The sequence below is a fragment of the Dipteris shenzhenensis genome, chromosome 14 (assembly GCF_047967505.1).
Source record: "Dipteris shenzhenensis isolate YYH24624 ecotype China chromosome 14, Dip_SZ_1.0, whole genome shotgun sequence".
NCBI lineage: Eukaryota > Viridiplantae > Streptophyta > Polypodiopsida > Gleicheniales > Dipteridaceae > Dipteris > Dipteris shenzhenensis.
Genome location: NC_141609.1, coordinates 16,959,957 through 16,980,179, shown reverse-complemented (window position 1 = coordinate 16,980,179; position 20,223 = coordinate 16,959,957). Strand labels below are relative to the sequence as shown.

The 20,223-nt window shown below is 44.8% G+C and overlaps 1 protein-coding gene across 2 annotated transcripts in view; it reads right to left on the bottom strand.

Moving 5' to 3' along the window:
- The window catches only part of LOC147894270 (Amidase family protein), a 194,831-nt gene that overhangs the window by 59,509 nt on the left and 115,099 nt on the right, over window positions 1–20,223 (bottom strand). For both annotated transcript variants that reach the window (XR_015542124.1, XM_087385054.1), the window contains exon 11: window positions 17,313–17,483. Coding sequence is in view for 1 of the 2 variants with exons in the window: in XM_087385054.1 (XP_087241180.1) it covers window positions 17,313–17,483 (171 nt within the window). In the remaining variant the exon portion in view is untranslated. The remainder of the gene's footprint in view (window positions 1–17,312; window positions 17,484–20,223) is intronic.

Genomic DNA, 20,223 nt, shown 5'->3' with positions numbered 1-20,223 from the left:
TGTGGACAACAAATGTACAATGTTTGCATACCATGGTGGGGAACTCACCTGTGGACAACAAATGTACAATGTTTGCATACCATGGCGGGAAGCAGTCCACCGCAAACAGACAGTCATCTTTTGGTACTGACACCGACACGGAAGAGGCCCGCATCTGGAAGGTCACCATCAACTCCTGTGGCTGCTTCACCTGAAGAGATCCTTGACAAGTGACCTGCAAGTTGATGCAACCGTCTTGCTCTCTAGGATGTCAAAGTCAAACTCTTGAAACAAAAGTATCCACCTGCTCAGTCTACCCCCAAGAGTGGGTTTATTCAACAAGTACTTGAGCACTTGATGATCAATAATGATTATAAACTTATTGCCCAATAGATAATGCCGGTACTTTGTCATGGCATAGACCATGCCCAAACCCTCGCGTTCAGTGGTGCTATAATTTCTTTCTGCTCTATTGAGTTGTCTGCTCGTGAAATACACAAGTAGGTCCAGTTTGTGCTCTTCATCAGGTTGGGCCAATATAGCACCAATTGCCAGTCCACTTGCATCTACATGTACATGGAAAGTAACATCCCATTGAGGTTGCCGCAAGATGGGTGCCTTCACTAGACGGTCCTTAAGATTCTCAAAGGCCAGTTGTTGAGGTGCGGACCAGGTGAAGGACTGTTCCTAGCGAAGGAGTTCCGTTAGTGCCACCGCTGTGTCGGCATAGAACCGGATGAATCTCTTGTAATAACCCACATGTCCCAAAAAGGACTTGACTTCTCGGGTGTGCGAGGAATAGGCAAGGTCAATATCACCTGCACCTTTGCTGGGTCCGTAGTCATTCCCTCAGTCGAGACAATGTGGCCAAGGAGGAACCCTTGCAAGGCGAGGAAGAAGCATTTGTCAGGATTTAGGCACAACCTGGCCTCTCTGCACTTATCAAAAACCCACCTCAACTTACTCATGTGATCAATTTGAACAACAGGTTCAAGATGAGAAGCATTCTTATCATTGAACACCGAGAAGTCATCCAAGAATACCTTGAGAAACTTCCCGATGTTCTTCTGGAAGAGTTTGGTGACAAGACGTTGAAACGTTGTTGGTGCATTGCACAAACCAAAGGGCATCATCCTGTAAGCATAAGTTCCCCATTGGGTGACGAAGGTAGTCTTCAACTGATCTTGCTCTCGCACCCGAACCTGGTTGTACCCACTGTATCCATGCATAAAGGAGTAGAGAGCATGACCAGCTACGGCTTCTAGCACCCTGTCAGTGAAGGGGAGAGGGAACCTATCCCGACGTGTGGCGGAATTCAAACTCCTATAGTCGATACAAAACTCGGAGTTTGCCAGTCTCTATTTTGGGCACCACTACAATGCCACTAAGCCATTTGGAGTAGTCAACAGGGTAGATCTGCTTGCTCCATCTTTTGAATATTAGCATGGACAGCCTTGCCATAGTTAGGATTCATGTGATATGGTCCCCTGATCACCGGGTCTGCTTCCAGATACAGATCGATGCGATGTTCCATGAACTCAGCGGGTACTCCCTTTAAATCCTTATATGACCAGGCAAATACATCGATATACTCTTGAAAAAAATCAGACAATGCAGCAAGGAGATAATCATGCTCCCAGACCCAACTGGCTACCTTGAGATGTCGTGGTTGGTCCTCTGTTCCAATGTTAAGATACCTCCAATCCCTCGCATGGTCAACCTAAGGTATGCTTTCTGATGTGAAGTTGTTCGGCTCTTCTACTCCCACCGCCGGGTGCGCAGGAGTATCATCCAGAGAAAAATCCCCCACTACTACTTCCATCCAAGAGCTCGGAAAGGACAGTTGGTGTCTTCTGAAAATGGTTGAGATGTAGAGGCAGCACTTGGGCCCATTCTCTTTTTGCCTTTTTGTGCTTGCTTGAGCATTGGTAGTCCATCCACCTCGTATGTAGTTTCACGAACCTCCTGTGTTATTGGGGGGTCAGCTTCTGACATGTATAAGTCGAGTAGAGCAAGGTCCGCGACATCTTCTTCTCCCTGTATGCTGTGAGCTTGCCTTGCAAGTCTGAAGTTCCAGACTCCAGTGTGAATGTGGACGGTTCCTTCAAGTTGTCTAGTCTCTTGGCCCCTCCTAGGTTGGTCAGGATGCACAATGGATTCAATAATCCTTCCAAGAGTCATTTCCGGTACCACCTGCCTTCGAGTGACATCAGTAAATAGGTGGTCATCCTCTCCTTCTGCAGATCCATGAGTGTCTTCTCCAGTACCAACATTGTGCTCAGCCAGTACATCATCTATGTGGTCATCCTCTTCTTCCGCAGATTCATGAGTGTCCTCTTCAGTACCATCACTGTTCTCAGCCAGCTCATCATCTTCTTGTATAGCATCCTCTTCCTCCTCTGTTGTGACCCCATGGTCTTTTTCCTGGTATGAGGCATCCATGTCATGTGTCTCCATTGCTTCCATTGCTGCTTCATGGTCTTGTCTTTGAGTCACCCTGTTGACCTCTCCACCACTTGGTCTAGTACTTGTGGTCATCATTCGCTGATACATGTGGGGATTATTACAAAGACCAAAAGGCATCCGTTCATACATTAGGTCAACCAAACCAGGTGGTGCAGAGGCTTCCTGGCTCACCTCTTGCGCATTCTGTGAAGTACCAAGATGGGCTTCAGGGTCCTCTTCTGGACACAACTCCACCATGTTGATGGCTAAGGATCCCAGGGCCCCTATCCAATCCAAGATGAGAGCTTCTTCCTCATCTGGTCCAACATGTTCCAACAAGTACGTCAAGCTCTCACCATCATCTTGTCTGCTCTTGCATAGGTTTCATCTTGAAGGGTGAGTCCTCCACATAGGCCAGCTCTTCTTTCCGTAGGGGCCAATCCCCAAGTGCCCATCGCTCCTCCTCCACCCCTTCTTCTTCTTCAAAATCATCTTCCCCAAGTTCCGCAGGTCGGTGACGAGCCCTCCCAGTACCCATGTCTATTTCCAGGGATGTGGATCCCAAGGGCAATCGAACTTCATCACTTGACCTTGAATGGCCCTTGCTGAGCATAACCACGGTCTACCGAGAAGTAGAGGATAAGTATGCTCACCCTCCGCCGTCATATCAAGTATGATAAAATTGGACAGGAATGTAACTCCCCCAATCTTCATGTGAACACCTTTGACAGCCCCCATAGGCTTCACCTTGCGTTGATCTACCATGCGCACTTGAAAATGTACGTCAGTTGTCAATTTCAAACCCAGTTGTTGAAGAGTACCTCTCGGCATGATGTTCACTGCTGCCCCACCATCCAAGAAAACATCTTTCAGCTCCACCTCGTTGATTTCCACTGTAAGCTTGGGACTTTGTTCACACATGAGGGCAGCTTGGGACTTTGTTCACACATGAGGGCAGCATAGGCTGAGCAACTGTCTAGTGTTACCCCGTCTTGAACTGTTACCGTCTCTGGTGTGGGCCCGCCCTGAACACATCCCCTTTGGCGACCTCCTGGCATGTGATTCAAGAATGCGATAGTCTGATGCTTGATATGTGGAGACAATTGATAGAGTTGTCATAGGGTGATGTTGGGCCTAAAATCCATTAAGTCTTCTATCAAAGAATAAGGCTGGACAGTAGCAGTAGCCTTTTGTGCCTTCATCCGCCGAGCTTCTGGCCGAGGGTCGAAGCTCACCCAAGGGAGAGAATGTGCCTCTGGATTCTCAATCAATGTTTCCTGTGGCAACTCTTTCATCACCTATTTCCCCTTTTCTTGGGCACTACTGGGCTTCACCCCCCTCTCCTTCTCGTTGTTCATTCTGCTTCCTGAGTGGAAAGTGGATGGGCTTGCCTGTGACTCCTCACGTTTTTGCCCTAAAGTTGTCACTTCCGTTGCAAACCTCACTATTCTGGACTTGCGGGAGGGGAACTGAGGTGTGATGCCTTCATCTTCCGAACTAGATTGAAGATCTTTGGTGACACTCTTGACCACTTCTTGGTACCTTGAAGGTGTAGATTGCTCGCTTGGAGTTGAGGTAGGTTTAGAGCTATTGATAGGTCTTGATGGCTGTGAAGCCCTTCAGGTTCTTTTTGATCCACTTACAGGAGAGGACAAGGGTGATGCATTCCTGTGCCGACTGTCCACCTTGGAGGAAGGAGGTGGGGATGCTCCTCTAGTGACTGATTTGGTACTAGTTGGTGATGAGGCCTCCGATATTGATGTTGAGTCATCCTTACTACTTTCACCCTTCGTTTGTGACCTTGTCACAGCTCCCAACACTGCACCAAGCAAATGGGGTTTGTCACCATCCCGCCACTACTACATCAACCATGTTGACTTGCAATGTTGATTCCCCTCTGCCATTGGGACAATCTCTAGTGTAGTGGTCATTTGTGTTGCACTGTGTGCAAGAAGGTCCCCCGAACAGTTGTGTACATTCATCTTGGTAGTGGCCATACTCGCCACATCTGTAGCACATGATGGGCCTGCGGAAGTTGGTACTTCTGCCTCCACCTCCACGTCCACCTTGGAACCCACCCTGTCAACCGTGGTTATAAGGGGATCCATATCCACCCCCTGACATAGGTGGTTGAGAAGTATGAAGCCCCAATCTGACTGGGAGTAGGAGCTTGGAGCAAAGGAGGATTAGGAAGTAGTGGAGGCGGAATGGTGGGATGGGTAGGTGGTTCACGTGCCGTCACAGGGGCTGAAGCTAGGGATACTGACCCCAACGTGGTCGGTGCAGCTCTGTTGACTAAAGCCACCAGTGGTTCCCCAAATTGATACTCCGGTAGAAGCTTCCTCAACCCCTTAAGATACCTACACTCGGAGGCATCATGTCCATGAATTTCACAAAATGTGCAAAAGGAGGCCGGGGTGGGTAACTTACACTTCGATGGACATTCCCAGTAGCCATGGCCCGAACCCTTGCAGTCAATGCACCAAAGACCACTTCTTATTTGAGCTTCAAAGGGTGACGTTCCATCCACCCTTGTTCTATCTTTCAGACCTTCTTTGATTTCTTCTAACTCCTTGAGTTGCTGCCATGCCTATGAGCCCTCTTATCTCGAAAGTTGGGTGGTCTGGGTGGGTGTTGAGGAGAAACTTAACTGGGACTAATCCATCTTCACCGCTTCCCTCAGGAAGTCTTGTAGTGAGGCATGCTCAGGGAGTTTGTGAACCAGCCTTATAGCAATGGTGGAGGGTAAAGCCTTCAAAAACCACCCCTTCATGACAGCGTCATTGGGTGGCACAGACATCTTCGTGGCCAGGACCCTCATCCTTGTGTACATCTCTGAGATACTTTCGCCAGACTTCATGGTATCAGTGGATAACTCTTGGACAATCATGTGTTCGAATTTTTCCAACTTGAAAGTGCGTGAGAATTCCTCCCTTAGGTCCTGTCCACGTCTGGAAGTGGTCAGGGGGAAATTCACTGTACCATACATCGGCGGCATCCTCCAATGACAAGGGAAAGATGTGAAGGAACGCATGCTCATTCTCCACACCTTTAGCTCTACATGCTGTGAGGAATTTCCTCTCATTAGCTTCCGCATCCGCGTGGAGGTGGCCCTTTGAACTTTTGAGTCTCACGTGGACCTTGTTGAGTAGCTCGAGAAGTCTAGCTCTATCTACAGGACTGAGAACAGCCATCCCCACCTGAGAGGCTGAAGTAGATGCAAGAGTTGGAGGGAGTCCCAATGGAGCGGTAATGAGTGTGGGTGCTCCAGAGAAGGAGACCACACCGGCAACACCTCCTGTGGAGGACCACAATGGGGAAGTCACTACGTAGCCATAGAGGAAGTGTACACAGATGGTACTGCATACACGGAGGGTCTTGATGTTGCAGAGGAAAAGGGTGAGAACATAGAAGATGTGGGGGTTAAAGAGGATGGGAGAGCATTCGGGAAAGAGAGGGATGGAGTTGAAGTCATGGATGAGTAGGCAGTAGGGAAGGAAGGGGGTGGTGGAAAAGGCAACACCAGTGTGGATGGATAGGGAGATGAAACCATCATGACAGGTAAAGGCATGGCCGGAGCAAAAGTACCCCCAAGTGGGATAGATGTGGAAGAAAGATTAGCTAGGAGCCCGGAGCTATGCATAACAGATGAGAAAGCAACTTGTCCAGCAAAGGTCGAGGCGGGAGCAGATGGAGTCACCACTCTAATAGAAGAGCTGGTTGATGAAGACATCGTTGCAAGAGGAGGAGTGGGACTGTCTCGACCTTTATGAGTCCCTAAGGAGCCCTCGTCCTTCGTACCCTCTTCTTTCACTTGTTCTCTGCCTTGCACTTCTTCTTCTCCGGAGTCCGGATCCTAACCACCACGGTTCCTGTTGATCCAAGTCAATGAGAGTGTCAATGAAGTTACTTGCTCTAGCTACTACTTCAATGGGCTCATTTTGTGCTCGCGTTGAGGACTTCACGAACTTCCGTCGCACGTAATGCTTCTTGTACCAAGTTTGGTCTACCGGAAGTCTTTTCTCCACTCTCCTCAAGTACCTCCTAGTCCTCTCACTAGCTCCTTCAAATGTTTCTGAACTACTCGGCATAAGACCCCTCTCTAGGACCCTAGAGCACCACTTCACTTGTGCTACTCAACACCAGCAGTGTCCCACCGTGATCGCCATAAATTGTCGGAGGGGGGGGGTCCTAACACTTCCGGAAGTGTTATCGTAGGCCTAGGGCCACTGGTGTGAGGAGCAAGTAAGCGAGGGCCACTAGTGTCACCGAGGGTGCATGCAGAACCATGTTGTCAATGATGGAACACATGAAAACAATGGTGTCGCCGAAGATGCGAGCGAGCGCAAGAGGTGCAAGAGTGATGCAAGGCCTAGCGAAACGAAGTTACAAGAGCCATCCCTCAACATGAACACAAGAGAACTCAAGCCACATAGCACAAGGACCGTTATACCAAGTAAAGGGGGATGCAGAGGGAAATACACGGGATGAAGGGAAGCTACAGTTGTGAACAGAGAGGGGGAGAAGCATAGTATTCAAAGTAGAAGAAGAGTACATCATTAGGACACCACCACATTACACTAGGAGAGCTCACCCAGACACCTCCCTCTCACTCTCCTATTCCCCTTACAATCATAGAATGCCATCTCCCTCCTTTCCCCATCCCCTTCATCCCCTCCGCTCTCTTGGAGGGTCCCTCTCTCTCGCTGAAAATCTCATTTCCTCCTTCCCATTGGTGGTGGCTCTCGGTCCCTTAGCCTTCCACCCCTAGGATTCTTCATGGCTTCAACCACTTCTGACTTGCCAGCCTCCTCCCAATTGGTGATGTGATTACCCCATGTGCACCTCTCTGTGCACCTCTCTGTGCGCCGCTTAGCCCTCTAACTAACTGACTGCCGGTGTGCATTTATCTTCTCCATGTGAACTCCTAGGCTGGCTGCCCCTGCACCACCATTTACGTAATTCTGAGGGCTCACGAGAGATCTTGCCTGACTACGCAAGTGACCATGGTTATTTCTATCTCTAGTTGACATAGTTGTCACCTGCTTGACATGGTAACATTGTGGTCACCTTGTTCGCTCACCGACATAGTTGTCATCTAGCCAACTCGCTGACATGGTTGTCATTTGGTCAGCTGTCTGACATAGTTGTCACGCTAGTCAGTTGTCTGACATAGTTGTCACCCGGTGACATGGTCGTCATCTGGACAGCTCCCTGACATAGTTGTCACCTGGTTAGACTGGTGACATGGTTGTCATCTGGACAGCTCCTTGACATATTTGTCACCTGGTCAGCTCGGCTTGAATTCGAATGCTTGAACTTGAATATCTGCAACAGGGCAACAAATGGTTCATGTGTTGCCTTGGTCTCCTACCAAAGATTATCAGGCATTGATCCTACACAGATTCCCTCAATGTCTGGCTTCTCTTTTGCCAAAAATTGCAGCTTCTCTTGGCAAAGTGGTTTGTCCACCACGGCCTAATGGCAATGCAAATAGATTTTGTATCTTGTGGGACACAGATAATTCAACCCCAAACTCTTATTCAGTTACAGTAAATAATGTTTCAATGGGCAGTGCCTTCTACAAATTGAAATGGGGTCTCTTTGCAGGTGCTTGCTCTGAATGCAAGAAGTTCAGGCATATGGCTTCATAATGCCCTTCACATACTCCCAAAATGCTAGTGCAAGCTGATTTGTCACCGTCTCTGAGCAAGACTTCTACTGCCCCCTCTTTGATGAAGACTAAAGGGGTGAAACAGTTTTTTGCTGTCCAGGACAAAGGGAAAGCACCGATTGCTTGTTTCTCCTTATGTGCCTTCAGCCTCTCATCATCAGGCAAAGGAAAAAACCTTGAATGATGCTTGGAAAACCCCAAGAAAAGTATTCTCACCTAGGGGACCTTTCCCCTCCCGGACTTGGAATGGTGCTTCCTCTCAGGGAAAAACACCGGCTGAAAATTCTGGTATTGGTTTGACTTGGGCTCAAGTGACTGCCAATAACTGAGAGGGCTTTTAATGCGCATTTGCAGACCTTATACCAGAGATTGTCCACCTAGGAGGATTGCCAAAAAAACGCGCAGCATTGCTCATGACAGTAGCACCTTCTCCGAGTGGTCTTTTGCTAAATGCTCAGCAACCACTGGACCAAATGAGCTCATATTTGGACACAACACTCCCCTAGTAGTCGCCCAGCTTCAGCTCAGAGGAATTAAGCTCTGGTGCAGCACACAAGTCGGGGGAGCCATAATGTCGGCGGGTGGACAAATTGTTTATGTGGACAGCAGCGACTTCTATCCTCTAATTGCTTGGGGCTGAAGAGTCACCCATAGTAGAGGAGTATGTGGCTCAGAGGGCTCAGGGAATGGTCGACTAGAAAGGGAGAACAAGCTCTTACAAATTTTTTGGAGAAGAGGGTAAGATGGAGCTTCAAAATGGAGGTGGAGAAGATGATGATGTGGCACTTTCAGGGTGGATTCTCTAGATCCTAGGGGCACTAATACCAAATGAAGAGATGGGTCGGATAGAAGAGATTCATGATGATACAAAGGAAGAGCACAAGTGAAACCAAAAGCACGTGTATTGAAATGAAGGAAGAATCTACCTTATATAGAGTGGAGAGGAAGGTGTCCTAGATCATAGGCACCTCCCCTACATCAGTGGCAATCAGCCCCTACATCATAGGAACTCCCTAAATCAAAGGAACCTCCCATGTGGGGAGAACCCTTGTACTTACATCATCACTTGTGTCATGGTCTGACACCTCATAGCACTAGGTGTGCTTCTACTACACACACACACACACACACTTTTTTTTTCTTTTTGGGAGAAATCTTTGATTGATTTTTATATGAGTAGCAACCTCAAAAAAAGGTGCTACAATTACATCAACTGAAAATTTCAGTATATGCCAAAAAGACCTCATGATCTATGCAGCGGGTTTGCAAGCAATCAAAAAAAGATTGCTGCAGAGAACGCCTAAAAAAGCCAAACAGAGAGAAAGTAGGATCACCAAAGACTTTACAATTCCTATCTGTCCATAAAGTCCATAGTGCCCAGTAGCGAACCCAAACGAAGAAAAGATGAAACTCCGATGGATGAAACCCAAATAGCCAGAAGAACTTCCCAAATGGAACAGATGGAAATCTCGCTCGCAGGTGCTGTCGAAGCAGATCAAAAAACTCATGAGAGCACGGACAATGCCAAAACAAGTGAGGCATAGTCTCCGAAGAAGCAGAACATCTATGGCAAAGTGCAGGAGCAATGTGTCGTTGAGCTAATAGCTGTCCAGATGGAAACACTCCCAAAAGAACTCGCCAAAAGAAAACATGTTCCCAAAGTGGTACTTTATAGGCCCAAAGTTGTTGTAATCTTTTCCTCCACCACTTGGCTGGGCGATGCATTCGCCAAACAGAATCACCTCTCTCTGAAACCCAAGGTTGAGGCAAAAGGATTTTATACAATGCAAGTACAACAATCTGAGATAGCCTCAAAGGACGAGAAGAGGACTCTAGAGAAGTTAAAGTCCAATCTTCCGGTTGGTCCTGGAGTTCCAAAGGAGGAATCGGAACAAAGGGCACAAGCAGAGAAGTAATTTGTCGCCACAAAGGACGATAATGAGAGCCCAATCCATATGTAGTGGCTGCTAGAGAAAAGGGGAGCACAGTACCAGCATCATCTATAACATCAGCAACCGAGGTGATGCCTTTAAACGAGACAAAGAGCAACGTCGAGGTTCCTGTAAAGCCAAGGGAGGCTGAAAGACTTTCGACCAGTGAATGCTTTCAGCTCTCAAAGAATTCCCAAGCAAAGATTGCCGTCCATTCCATTCCAGATGAGAAAGAACATGGTTCCAGTCAAGAAGCGGGAGACAAAAGGGCATCCAGGCAAAGTGCCATCAGTGCAGCCAAAAAAGAAATCCCAGTCATCGAGTTGCCAATGACCAAACGCAGAAGTACTGATATGAGTGACCAGAGTCCTAATCATAAGAGCCCAAGGCTGATCACCTTGCAGAAATTGCAGCAACATTTTCCCCCTATGGGCAAGAATATGCACATGAATATCCGTGATGTTCAATCCACCATGCATCTTGGGAGAACAAATGTGATGCATCGAAAGCAGCCTGAGACTTTTTCTGCCATGTTTCGATCGTCAGAAGAGTTCCATAAAGACAGACATGAAAGATGTAAGATCTGCCTTAGTGAACATGATCAATGGCAAGTAAAATTGAATATATTTTACAAGGATGGACTACACTATTCGAAGACGAACGTGCAAAGGCCAGGTTGCCAGTTTCCAATACTCAAGATTTTTCCGAAGCTTAGCCAAAACCCAATCAGTTTGTTGTCGGCGAGTGAGTTCCCACCCCAAAGGGTAACCAAGATGACGAACAAAGTGAGTGGGTGGAATGATATCCCCGGGCCATGATAGACTATGTCAATCTTTGGAATGCAAAGGGAGCAGCTTAGACTTCTGAAAATTAACATGAAGACCAGCATGAAGTGATCATGTAGCCACAAGATGGTATATATATTGCAGCATAGGATGAGTAGCAATGGCATACAGTAAAGCACTGAGAGGGCATCCATGGCAGACCGAACAACGAAGAGTCCACTCATCAGAGACATCCCCAGAAATAATGCAAGCCGCATTGCTATCTCTGTAAAGCCAGTAAATAACCTGCTGCATTTTTTGTCCAAACCCCAAAGCTCGCATAGTTTGCGAGATGAAATCCCATTGAACTGTGTCAAAGGCTTTTGCAATATCTACCTGCAAGAGTAGAACATCCTGCTGCGTGTGTTTGGCATATTCAATCCCAATATAAGCATTGGCAATGTTATATGTGATATGGCGACGTGGAACAAAGCCATATTGGGAGGGATGCAACCCATCATGCAAATAGCCTTTAATCCGATCAACCACCATTTTGGCAATGATCTTGTAAATGACTGGCATGAGCGTGATTGGCCTCCAATCACCCAGTGAATCACATAGCTGCTTTTTTGGAATCAGCTTGTGAAGACCCTTTTTCCATGACAAAGGCATCTGCTGATTTCGCCATGCTGTATTTACCATTTGCAGCAAGGTGAATTTAAAAAGATCCCAGAATGCAAGAAAATATTCAACAGTGAGACCATCCCATCCTAGAGATTTCCATCTGCCATAGGATCTCAGTGAATCAGACAATTCCCTTTCAGTGAAGGGATGTTCAAGTTCCAAAGCCTGAGCATCAGACAGAATTGGATGAATATGCTGCAAAAGAAGCTGACGTGCAGATACGACCCGAGGAGAAAGAGTATCCAGATGCCCAAAATGAGTGGATATTGGCAGCCTGTCTTTTGTAGTGTAAACTCTTAAAAAATTGCTTGGAAGAGCAGCCTTTATCCAAAAATGCCCATTGTCTGGATCGGGTTTCGCATTTAGCAAGCTTTCTACGATCATTAAATTGAAGAGAGAAGTAAGCCTGACATAGGAGCATGCTTTCCTCTGAAGACCAAGGGCAAAGATGAGCAAGCTCACTCAAACTCTGACATGTAAATTTGGCATGTGCTACAGTCTCCCTTGTGGCTTGCATATAGGATTTGCCATAATCTCGAATAACTGCTTGCATCCGAGCAACAAAAGCCTGCCAGGCATAATCCAAACCAATGCGTATCTGACAAGAGAGAGGCTGAATAGCATCAGAGACCAAGGCTTTAAAGTCAGCATGCTCCAGATAACTATTATTAATCGGCAAAAGCCTTCGGCAAGGCAATCTGTCAGTGGGAAATTCATGTAAGGAAAGCCTCAACCAAAGAGGAGCATGATCCGATGTGTAAAAGCATGATCAACCCAAATTTGACAAGTAAAGGCATCACAATGCCGTGGATCAATCTGATACCATCTGTCCAAGCGTGCCCGATACGAAGATTGAGCATTATGCTGAAAGGTATAACCCGAAAGCATGGGCTGTAATTTCTTTCAGAGATCAACCAGGCGCAACTGAAGCAAAAAATCAGACCATGCCTGTGTTTCAGAAGCCAACATATGAGTGTGGCCCGAGGTGTTGTCACCCGATTAAGGGACATTATTAAAGTCACCACAAATGAAGGCATGCTGTCGCCATGGATAAGTATGCATGCCAGCCCAGATCAAAGCTCTATCACGAGAAGACTGGGGGGCATAAACCGATGCAAATTCAAAAATTTCCCTTTGAACAAGGCATTGAACAATAATCCATCTATCATGGTGATCATTGAGAGCCACAACAGGTTCAAGGTCGTGCTTTACCAAAAAAGCCACAACAGAAAAGGAGTACATAGAAGATATCATAACCAGCAAAATTGCCTATTTCACCAGCATCCATATGCTGATTATGCTCTTGCAAAGCAATTATATCAGGCTGCAATTGCCTGATATACATCCAGACCAGTTTCCATTTGCGACCATCACACATTCCCTGTACATTGAGAGTAACAAACTCCAGATGGTCAAGCATATTTACAGTTATGGGACAAGTATGTACAGCAACTAACGGGCTGTCTACGTCTGCATTTCCACCGCAATGTCCGGGCATCTACCCTAGGATGCAGCATTAGCCTGAGGAGAGGACAAAAGCGCAGCAACTTCTTCTTCAGGAAACAATGTTCGATTTGCAATCACAGCAGCCCAGGTCAAGCCAACACCAGAGTTTTCAGCAGGTGTTTTCCCATGAGAGGATGCACCACTCCAAGTCCGAGAAGGCAAAGGTCGCCTGGGGGAGATCACTTTGCGAGGAGTTTGCCATCCATCAATCAAAATTTTTTCCCCCTTCCCGTGAGGTGGAGAGGACAAAGGCATAGGAAAAGAAGCATTACCATGTGAGACAGCCGGGGCTTTGCCTTTGTCTTGAACAAAGAAAAACTGTTTGACCCCTTTCTTTTTTACCACAGAAGAGGCATTTGCATTCTTATTCAAAGGCTGAACCATTTCAGCTTGCACTGGCATCCGTGAAGCTCGGGAAGGGCATTGTGAAGCCATGTGCCCAAATTGCTTGCATTCAAAGCAAGCACCTACAAATAGCCCCCACTTGAGCTTGTAAAAGGTACTCCCCATGAAAACATTATTCACATTAACCGAGTATGAAGCTGGAGTGGGATGATCTAAATCCCACAAAATGCAGAAGCGATTCGAATTTCCATTGGGTCACGGTGAACATACCACCTTACCGAGGAAAGCTGCAATTTTAGGTAGAAGAGAAGACAAGCATTGAGGAAAATCCACAACTTCTACCCAAACAGGGCAATGATGCCAAATCAATGCCTGATAATCCTGGGTGGGAGACCAGGGCAGAACATGGACCATCTGCTGGCCATAGAAAAGAGGAGATTGCTCAAGCAAAACCTGACGGTGCTCCTCATCAGCCATGATGATCTCAAAAAAGCCCCTCGCTGCATAATGAACTTTTTTGACATAAGAACCACCCAGGGTTCGAGTCAACCAATTCCCAACATCTGCAGCAACAGGCATCCGTCCTGGAAAGAAAATTATAATGGCATGCTTTGCATACTCCTTAACTGGATCAAATATATCATCCACTTCCACCATAATGCGAGTGGTGGGAAGTGGATCTTTCCAACCTTTATGGGTGTCTTCAAACCCTTCATGCATAACCTCATAAACAAGCTGAGCCTTAGCACAGTCATGAAGGGAATCATCTGAATCCATCACCTATTTTTGTTTCTTGTTGGAAACCGACTTGTCTTTGTGGAAGGTTTTCTCATAGGAATAATCCGCCATTCGAGTTAGGGAAAAACTGGGAAGCAGCAACGCTTTACAAGGAGGAAAGCACAGCAGGTACAAAACTGTATGGTTCTTTCCTGGCTGTAGGGACAAAATCGTACGAATTTTTTACTTTTTTTTTCTGACAGGCAAACTGTACGGACTTTCCCGACTGTACAGACAAAACTGTACGGACTTTTCCGACTGTACGGACAAAATCGTACGGATTTTTGACAGTAAAAACTTTTTTTTGCCCTGACAGGCAAACTATACGGACTTCCCCGACTATACTGACTTTTCTGGCTGTATGGACAAAATCGTACGGATTTTTAACAGTACGAAAAAAAAACTTTGGATTTTCTGACAGAGCATACGGACATCAAAAGGAACCTCGAGGGTGTCAAACTGAGGGAGAAACAAGCAGCTGTAGCGTGGGAGCACGAGGGCTTGCACAGAATCTCACTCCTCTCTCAGACACACATACACACACACACCGTACACACACACACACACACACACATACACACACCTCCTCTCTCTCACACACAAACATCACACACACACACTTTTTTTTTTGTAAAATCCAGTGCAGTGTATTTATATTCTCATAAATTTACAAGATGAGAAGTCTCCAAAATGGAGAGTATCCCAAAGATCAGAAACATAAAAAGAAAAGCTCTATGCAAGAAGCATGTATATCACCTTCATGGCAGGCATCATATAAGGATTGCCGCAATGAGGCTCGGAAAGATTCATATGACTTGTGAATCTGCCGACGCTATACATTTGAAGATGCTATTCTACTTTAGTTTAGCATATGTTTAGAGGTGGGGGATGAGCATTTTCTGAGCGAAATCTTCCGAGCGTCCGAGCGAAGGAAAAAAAAAGCTTCCAACTATGCATAAATATGGCAAAAATCGATCAGAAGAAAACATAGTTTCACTTAGAAATATGCAAAGTATTATAGCTATGCCTATTTTATACAAAAATCTTTAGGTGAATCTGTAGGAATGGTGACAGCATAATGAGATGGCTTTTGAAGAAACCCACATGTAGAGTAGACTTCTCTATGAAAATTCCCTTATGATCCTTCTTACAACTTTTACTTAATAGGGGGTGACATTGAAAACCCTCTCTCAACCTATCTTCATGAAAGAGTTTCTTCAAAGAAAACTCATTGAAGCAAGCCATCCAGGTAGTTTCGCCAGCGAAACCCCTTTGAAGCAAGTCTCCCAAGGTAGTTTCGCTGGCGAAACTACCTTGGACAGCACTTTTAAAAGTGACATAACTTTCATATCCAATGTCCAAATATAGTCATTCAACCACTCAAATTGATCGGAACACCCCATTTGAGCACATCTATGGAGTTATATTTTGGAAAATCTTTCATATATAGTATTAAATATTACATGTATTTTATGAGAGTGATATATAAGCCTAAGTTAATACTTATTTATAGTAATTTAAACTTCTTTAGAAACATGTCCATAAATATGCTATAAAAACACTAAAAAGATATTGCCATATGATATAAATGTGTTAATAAGTAATTATATATGCATAGTATTATTACATTGAGAGTGATTATGAGGAATGTTTCTTAAAGGAATCAACACTTTTTTAAGGTAATAACAGGGGTACAAAGGGATGTCTCTAAATAAGAAAATCATGTTGTCTAAAAATGAATGAGTGACTAGCCTGTATATTTTTATGATAAAGGGATCTAGTTCTAGTAAAAATAAAAGTGTAAAAACCATGTTTCCTAAAGAAAAACATTTTTAAAAATCTCTTGAAAAACACGCTCGGATAAACCTGCTCATAGGTTTTTGCTCGTAAAATTGACGCATCCTTTAGAGGTGCAATTTGACTTCCACTTGCAATTATTGAGAGGTGCATTTGTCCACCTTCATGTGGAATATTCTAGGATGCAGATCTTGCCTTGGGTTAAATCTTTCAAGTTAGCATCTATTCCTTGTAGTCCATTTTAGTGTATTGTACATAACATTTTCTTTCTATCACTCAGTATCTTTACATCTCTCTTCCAAAAATACACCTCTACTACATACTTTGACATGCTAGTAGAGCCCATGGTAGTCTAGAGGCTCGAAAAATGGAGGGAGCATCTAGAACAAAAGCTATTTGCTATTAATTACAGCAAGGGTGGGTAGTATAGACAAATGGGATGCACTATCTCTGTGAAATCATCACAAAAGCGTTGATAATACTTGCTCTTTCCTAGAATTCTACAAACACCAGTGACACTGTTAGGACTTGGCAATGCCATGATTGCTTGAACCTTGTCAGGATCTATTTGCAAGCCTTATTCAGACACAATATGCCCCAAGAAGACTACTTTTATTTGAGCCAAATGACACTTGCTAGGATTTAGACACCCTTTTGCTTCATCAATTCTAGCTAAGGCCATCTTTAACTTCTCCATGTGATCTATGCGCCGAGAATAAATGGAAAAATCATCCAAAAACACCCTTATGAACTTTCCCAAGTAAGGCTCAAGCACTTAACTCATGAACCTTTGAAATATAGCTGGTGCATTGGTCAACCCAAAAGGCACCACTCTGTAAGCAAAAACTCCCCAAGGTGTGACAAATGATGTTTGTCTGTTGCTCCCGCCATCTGTCGCCCATTCGGTCGTACATCACCGTCATATGAATGTCTATTCGTCGCCGCCATGGATTGTTGTCCAAAGAGCCCAATATCTCACCCATGAGAGAAATAGTGAGCATTGAGACAGAGACCTCATAAATCTGCCAAATAACCAAAATTGTTTCCCAAATCTGTGACTCAGGAAACGGAGCCGAAGATGATCTGAAATTCTCCCAAAGAGATTCCTAGAACACGGGCAGTGCCAAAGCAAATGAGGGACAGTCTCTGAAGGAGCCCGACATCGTAAACATGTGGATGGTGCAATGTGACGTTTGGCAAGTGTATCTCACACACACACACACACACACACACACACACGTGACTCCCCTAGATGCACACATGCACCTTAGAGCAAGCCCTTGATCACATTTATCCCAACAATTTTGTTGAAACAATCTAGTCTCACTCAGTCTAATTTCCTCTTTACAATGTGAACGCATTAGAAAAGTTCGCAATTGATCTAAAACAATGTCCCAACAAGGTAAATACCTCCATATCTCCATCTTCAAGGTAGCCGACAGTCAATTTTGTTATATCAATGGAGAAAGGATCCTTCAAATGAATGTTTTTGGAAGATATGTCATTTGGATCCTTTCCCCGTATTAAGTCGAGGATGATGGCACAATCGACTGCACTTCTGCAAAAGGGACCCAACTTATCCTGCAATAATTAAGCACAAAACCAATATGTGATGAGGATGAATGATGAAATGAGTAAGACAATTTCTTTCACAGATTTAAGACTAGAAAAAGTTCCTATTCAAATGTGCAAATTGCTTCACTGCATAGACCATACGACGTAGAGCTAGAAAACTCTAAACATGCTCATAAAGAAAGACAGTTTTTTTCTTTTTCAACGAAAAGGCTTCTATTAAGCATGAAAAAAGCCCAAAGAGAAATGCTCATGCAAAAGTACATGATACATAGCATGAGAAACAAAATATCATGAGTGGGTCAACAACCTGCTCACCAAGAAGAGCCTATAAAGCATCAAGATGGCTGAAAATGCCACCTCAAACCTGCGGTGAACTTTGAGAAAAAAGGGAAGTCACTCCATCCCTGAGGAAGATAGTCCTCGTGGCAAAGGCCGCCTCGGAGGACCCTTGCATGCTCAACCTGATGGCCATTAGAGTGTATATAGTGTTTATCCAAATATTGGTGAAATAGTAAGAAGGGTGGACCTGGGCACCATCAATTTTCTCTCCGCATCTAGATCTCCATATGTGCCACGCTGAAATGCTCGCTAATGTCTCACAAAAAGTATCCATCGAGGCATGTGCAAGTCGATAAGAAGAAAGTATTGTCGAGCTAAAAGAGCCCAAGAGGAGCTACGTTTCTCATAAAAGATCTAAGGCCACGAAAGAGAGAGCCAAGCCACCAAGGCCCAAGTTGAGAAGGAAGAGGGAACAAAAGTACTCAAAAGTCTAGCAATCCCTTTCCAGATTAACTTCGCATGTCTGCAACTCCATAAACAATGCTTATTGGACTCCTCAGCAAAAAGGCAGCGAGGGCACCTAGGGGCTGAACCTAGACCTCCATAGGTTCAATGCAACCCCTCCATGAATAGAAAGCATAGTGATTTTTCCATGCTTGAGGGCCTTCAAGAGTCTTCTCCAAAAAGATTTCTACAAGAGTGTAGAATCTGAAAATTTTCCCAATGAGCAGCTTTGTGGGCTTCTAGACCCTAAGATTGAGCTGAAACTTCCTTGCATTGCGAACCATGTAGCGGGAGAAAGGAAGGCTCTTCTCATGGTTCCCTTCATCAATCCACTCCCACCCCCAGGGTCCCACAACAAATACTTTATGGGACACCTCCATAAGGACAAATCGTCATTGAACCCAAGGGAATGTGATCTAGGCTTGGGCCCAGATACCAACTTGAAATCAAATAATATTGCTCCACATGATCCAAAACTATGATAGACTCAAAAGCAACGTCCACAAAGATATCCTCATCCCTCAACTTGGATAACTTGCCCTTGTAGTGAACATCGAAAACCAAGGCATGCCCATCTAAACCTCGTCCAAGCCCTAGAATCTTAAGTAGGATACCTGACCTCGTAAAAGCCTCAATTAGTATAGAACAATGGTAAGGCCTGCCATCTGTGAGAGCCTAATCTAATGGTAGGCCTCCATCAATCTGCTCAATTCTTCTTTGACTTCCTATTAAGCTTACGATACCAACATGGTTTTGAAATTCTTCCATGAGCCCACGAAGGAAGAGGGTCCTCTCTCCCATCTGGACCAATAGATGTAACCAAAAGCACCAAGAGGTCAGCCATGATCATCACGAATGAGGTCATTCTACATGAAAGGGTACCTATAAATCTCTTTCAAAGAAGAGGGAGGGACTCTTTGAAGATTAAACCTAAAGCTGTCCTAAGCATTCAGGATGGCAGCCAAAAGAGGGGAGGAAGAAATCCTAAGATGTGCCGAGGTAAAGATCCACCTGGGATAATGGATGTAATTATGACTAAATGAAAGAAGGGTGGTGGAATTACTCCATCATAAACCAAGGTCCAAAACCTATAAAAAATATGTTACTCTCATGAGCTTTTAGAGGTCATAAATTAGCAAGAAACATCCATAGCATGATATATCCCTTTCCGTATACAAAAGTATAGAGATTAGAGGGATGTTAGTAGCTCTCTTACAGGATGTTGATATAATCCTAGGTAAACCCTAACGGTATTATTTCAATATTGATATACAGCTCCTTACTCATACTTTTTATTTTGTACACAATATGAGAACATACGGATCATAGGGGATCGAGACTTGCAGTCGATTCCATTGATTATTGCTACTCAATCAAAAATATTGATAATAAGAGTACACTATAATCGTGCCTACGTATCTGACTCAAAGGACCTTCATATTTTAAAAAGAAGATCAGGGCAGACACGAGTTCCATAGAGCTTATGAGGATTGATTTTCTAGAGACGACTCATTTGAAATGCTTATGGAAAAAGACAATGATCATCCCATGTAGAGCTCCTTATAGGATGCATGGAATAGAAATGGAGGTAGAAAAGCAGATTGATGATCTATAGAAGGAAGGCCTAATTCGACCAAGTAGTTCTCCCTTTGGAGTGCTTGTATTATTCATAAAAAAGAAGGATGGATATTATTGTATGTGTATAGATTGTTGAGACTTTATTAAACTTATGATTAAGACCTAGTATCCGATCCCAAGTGTGGATAATATAAGATAGCTAGAAAAAATCCAAGGCTGAGGCTGATAATGCCATCTCAACCTTGTGAACGACTCTGAGAAGAACACAGGGCTACTCCACTCCCTAAGGAAAAAGGTCCTCTTAGTAGAGGCTGCCCAAGAAGACCCTTGCATGCTTCCGTAAATGGCCACCAAGGTGTGTATAGTACCTATTCAAATACCATCC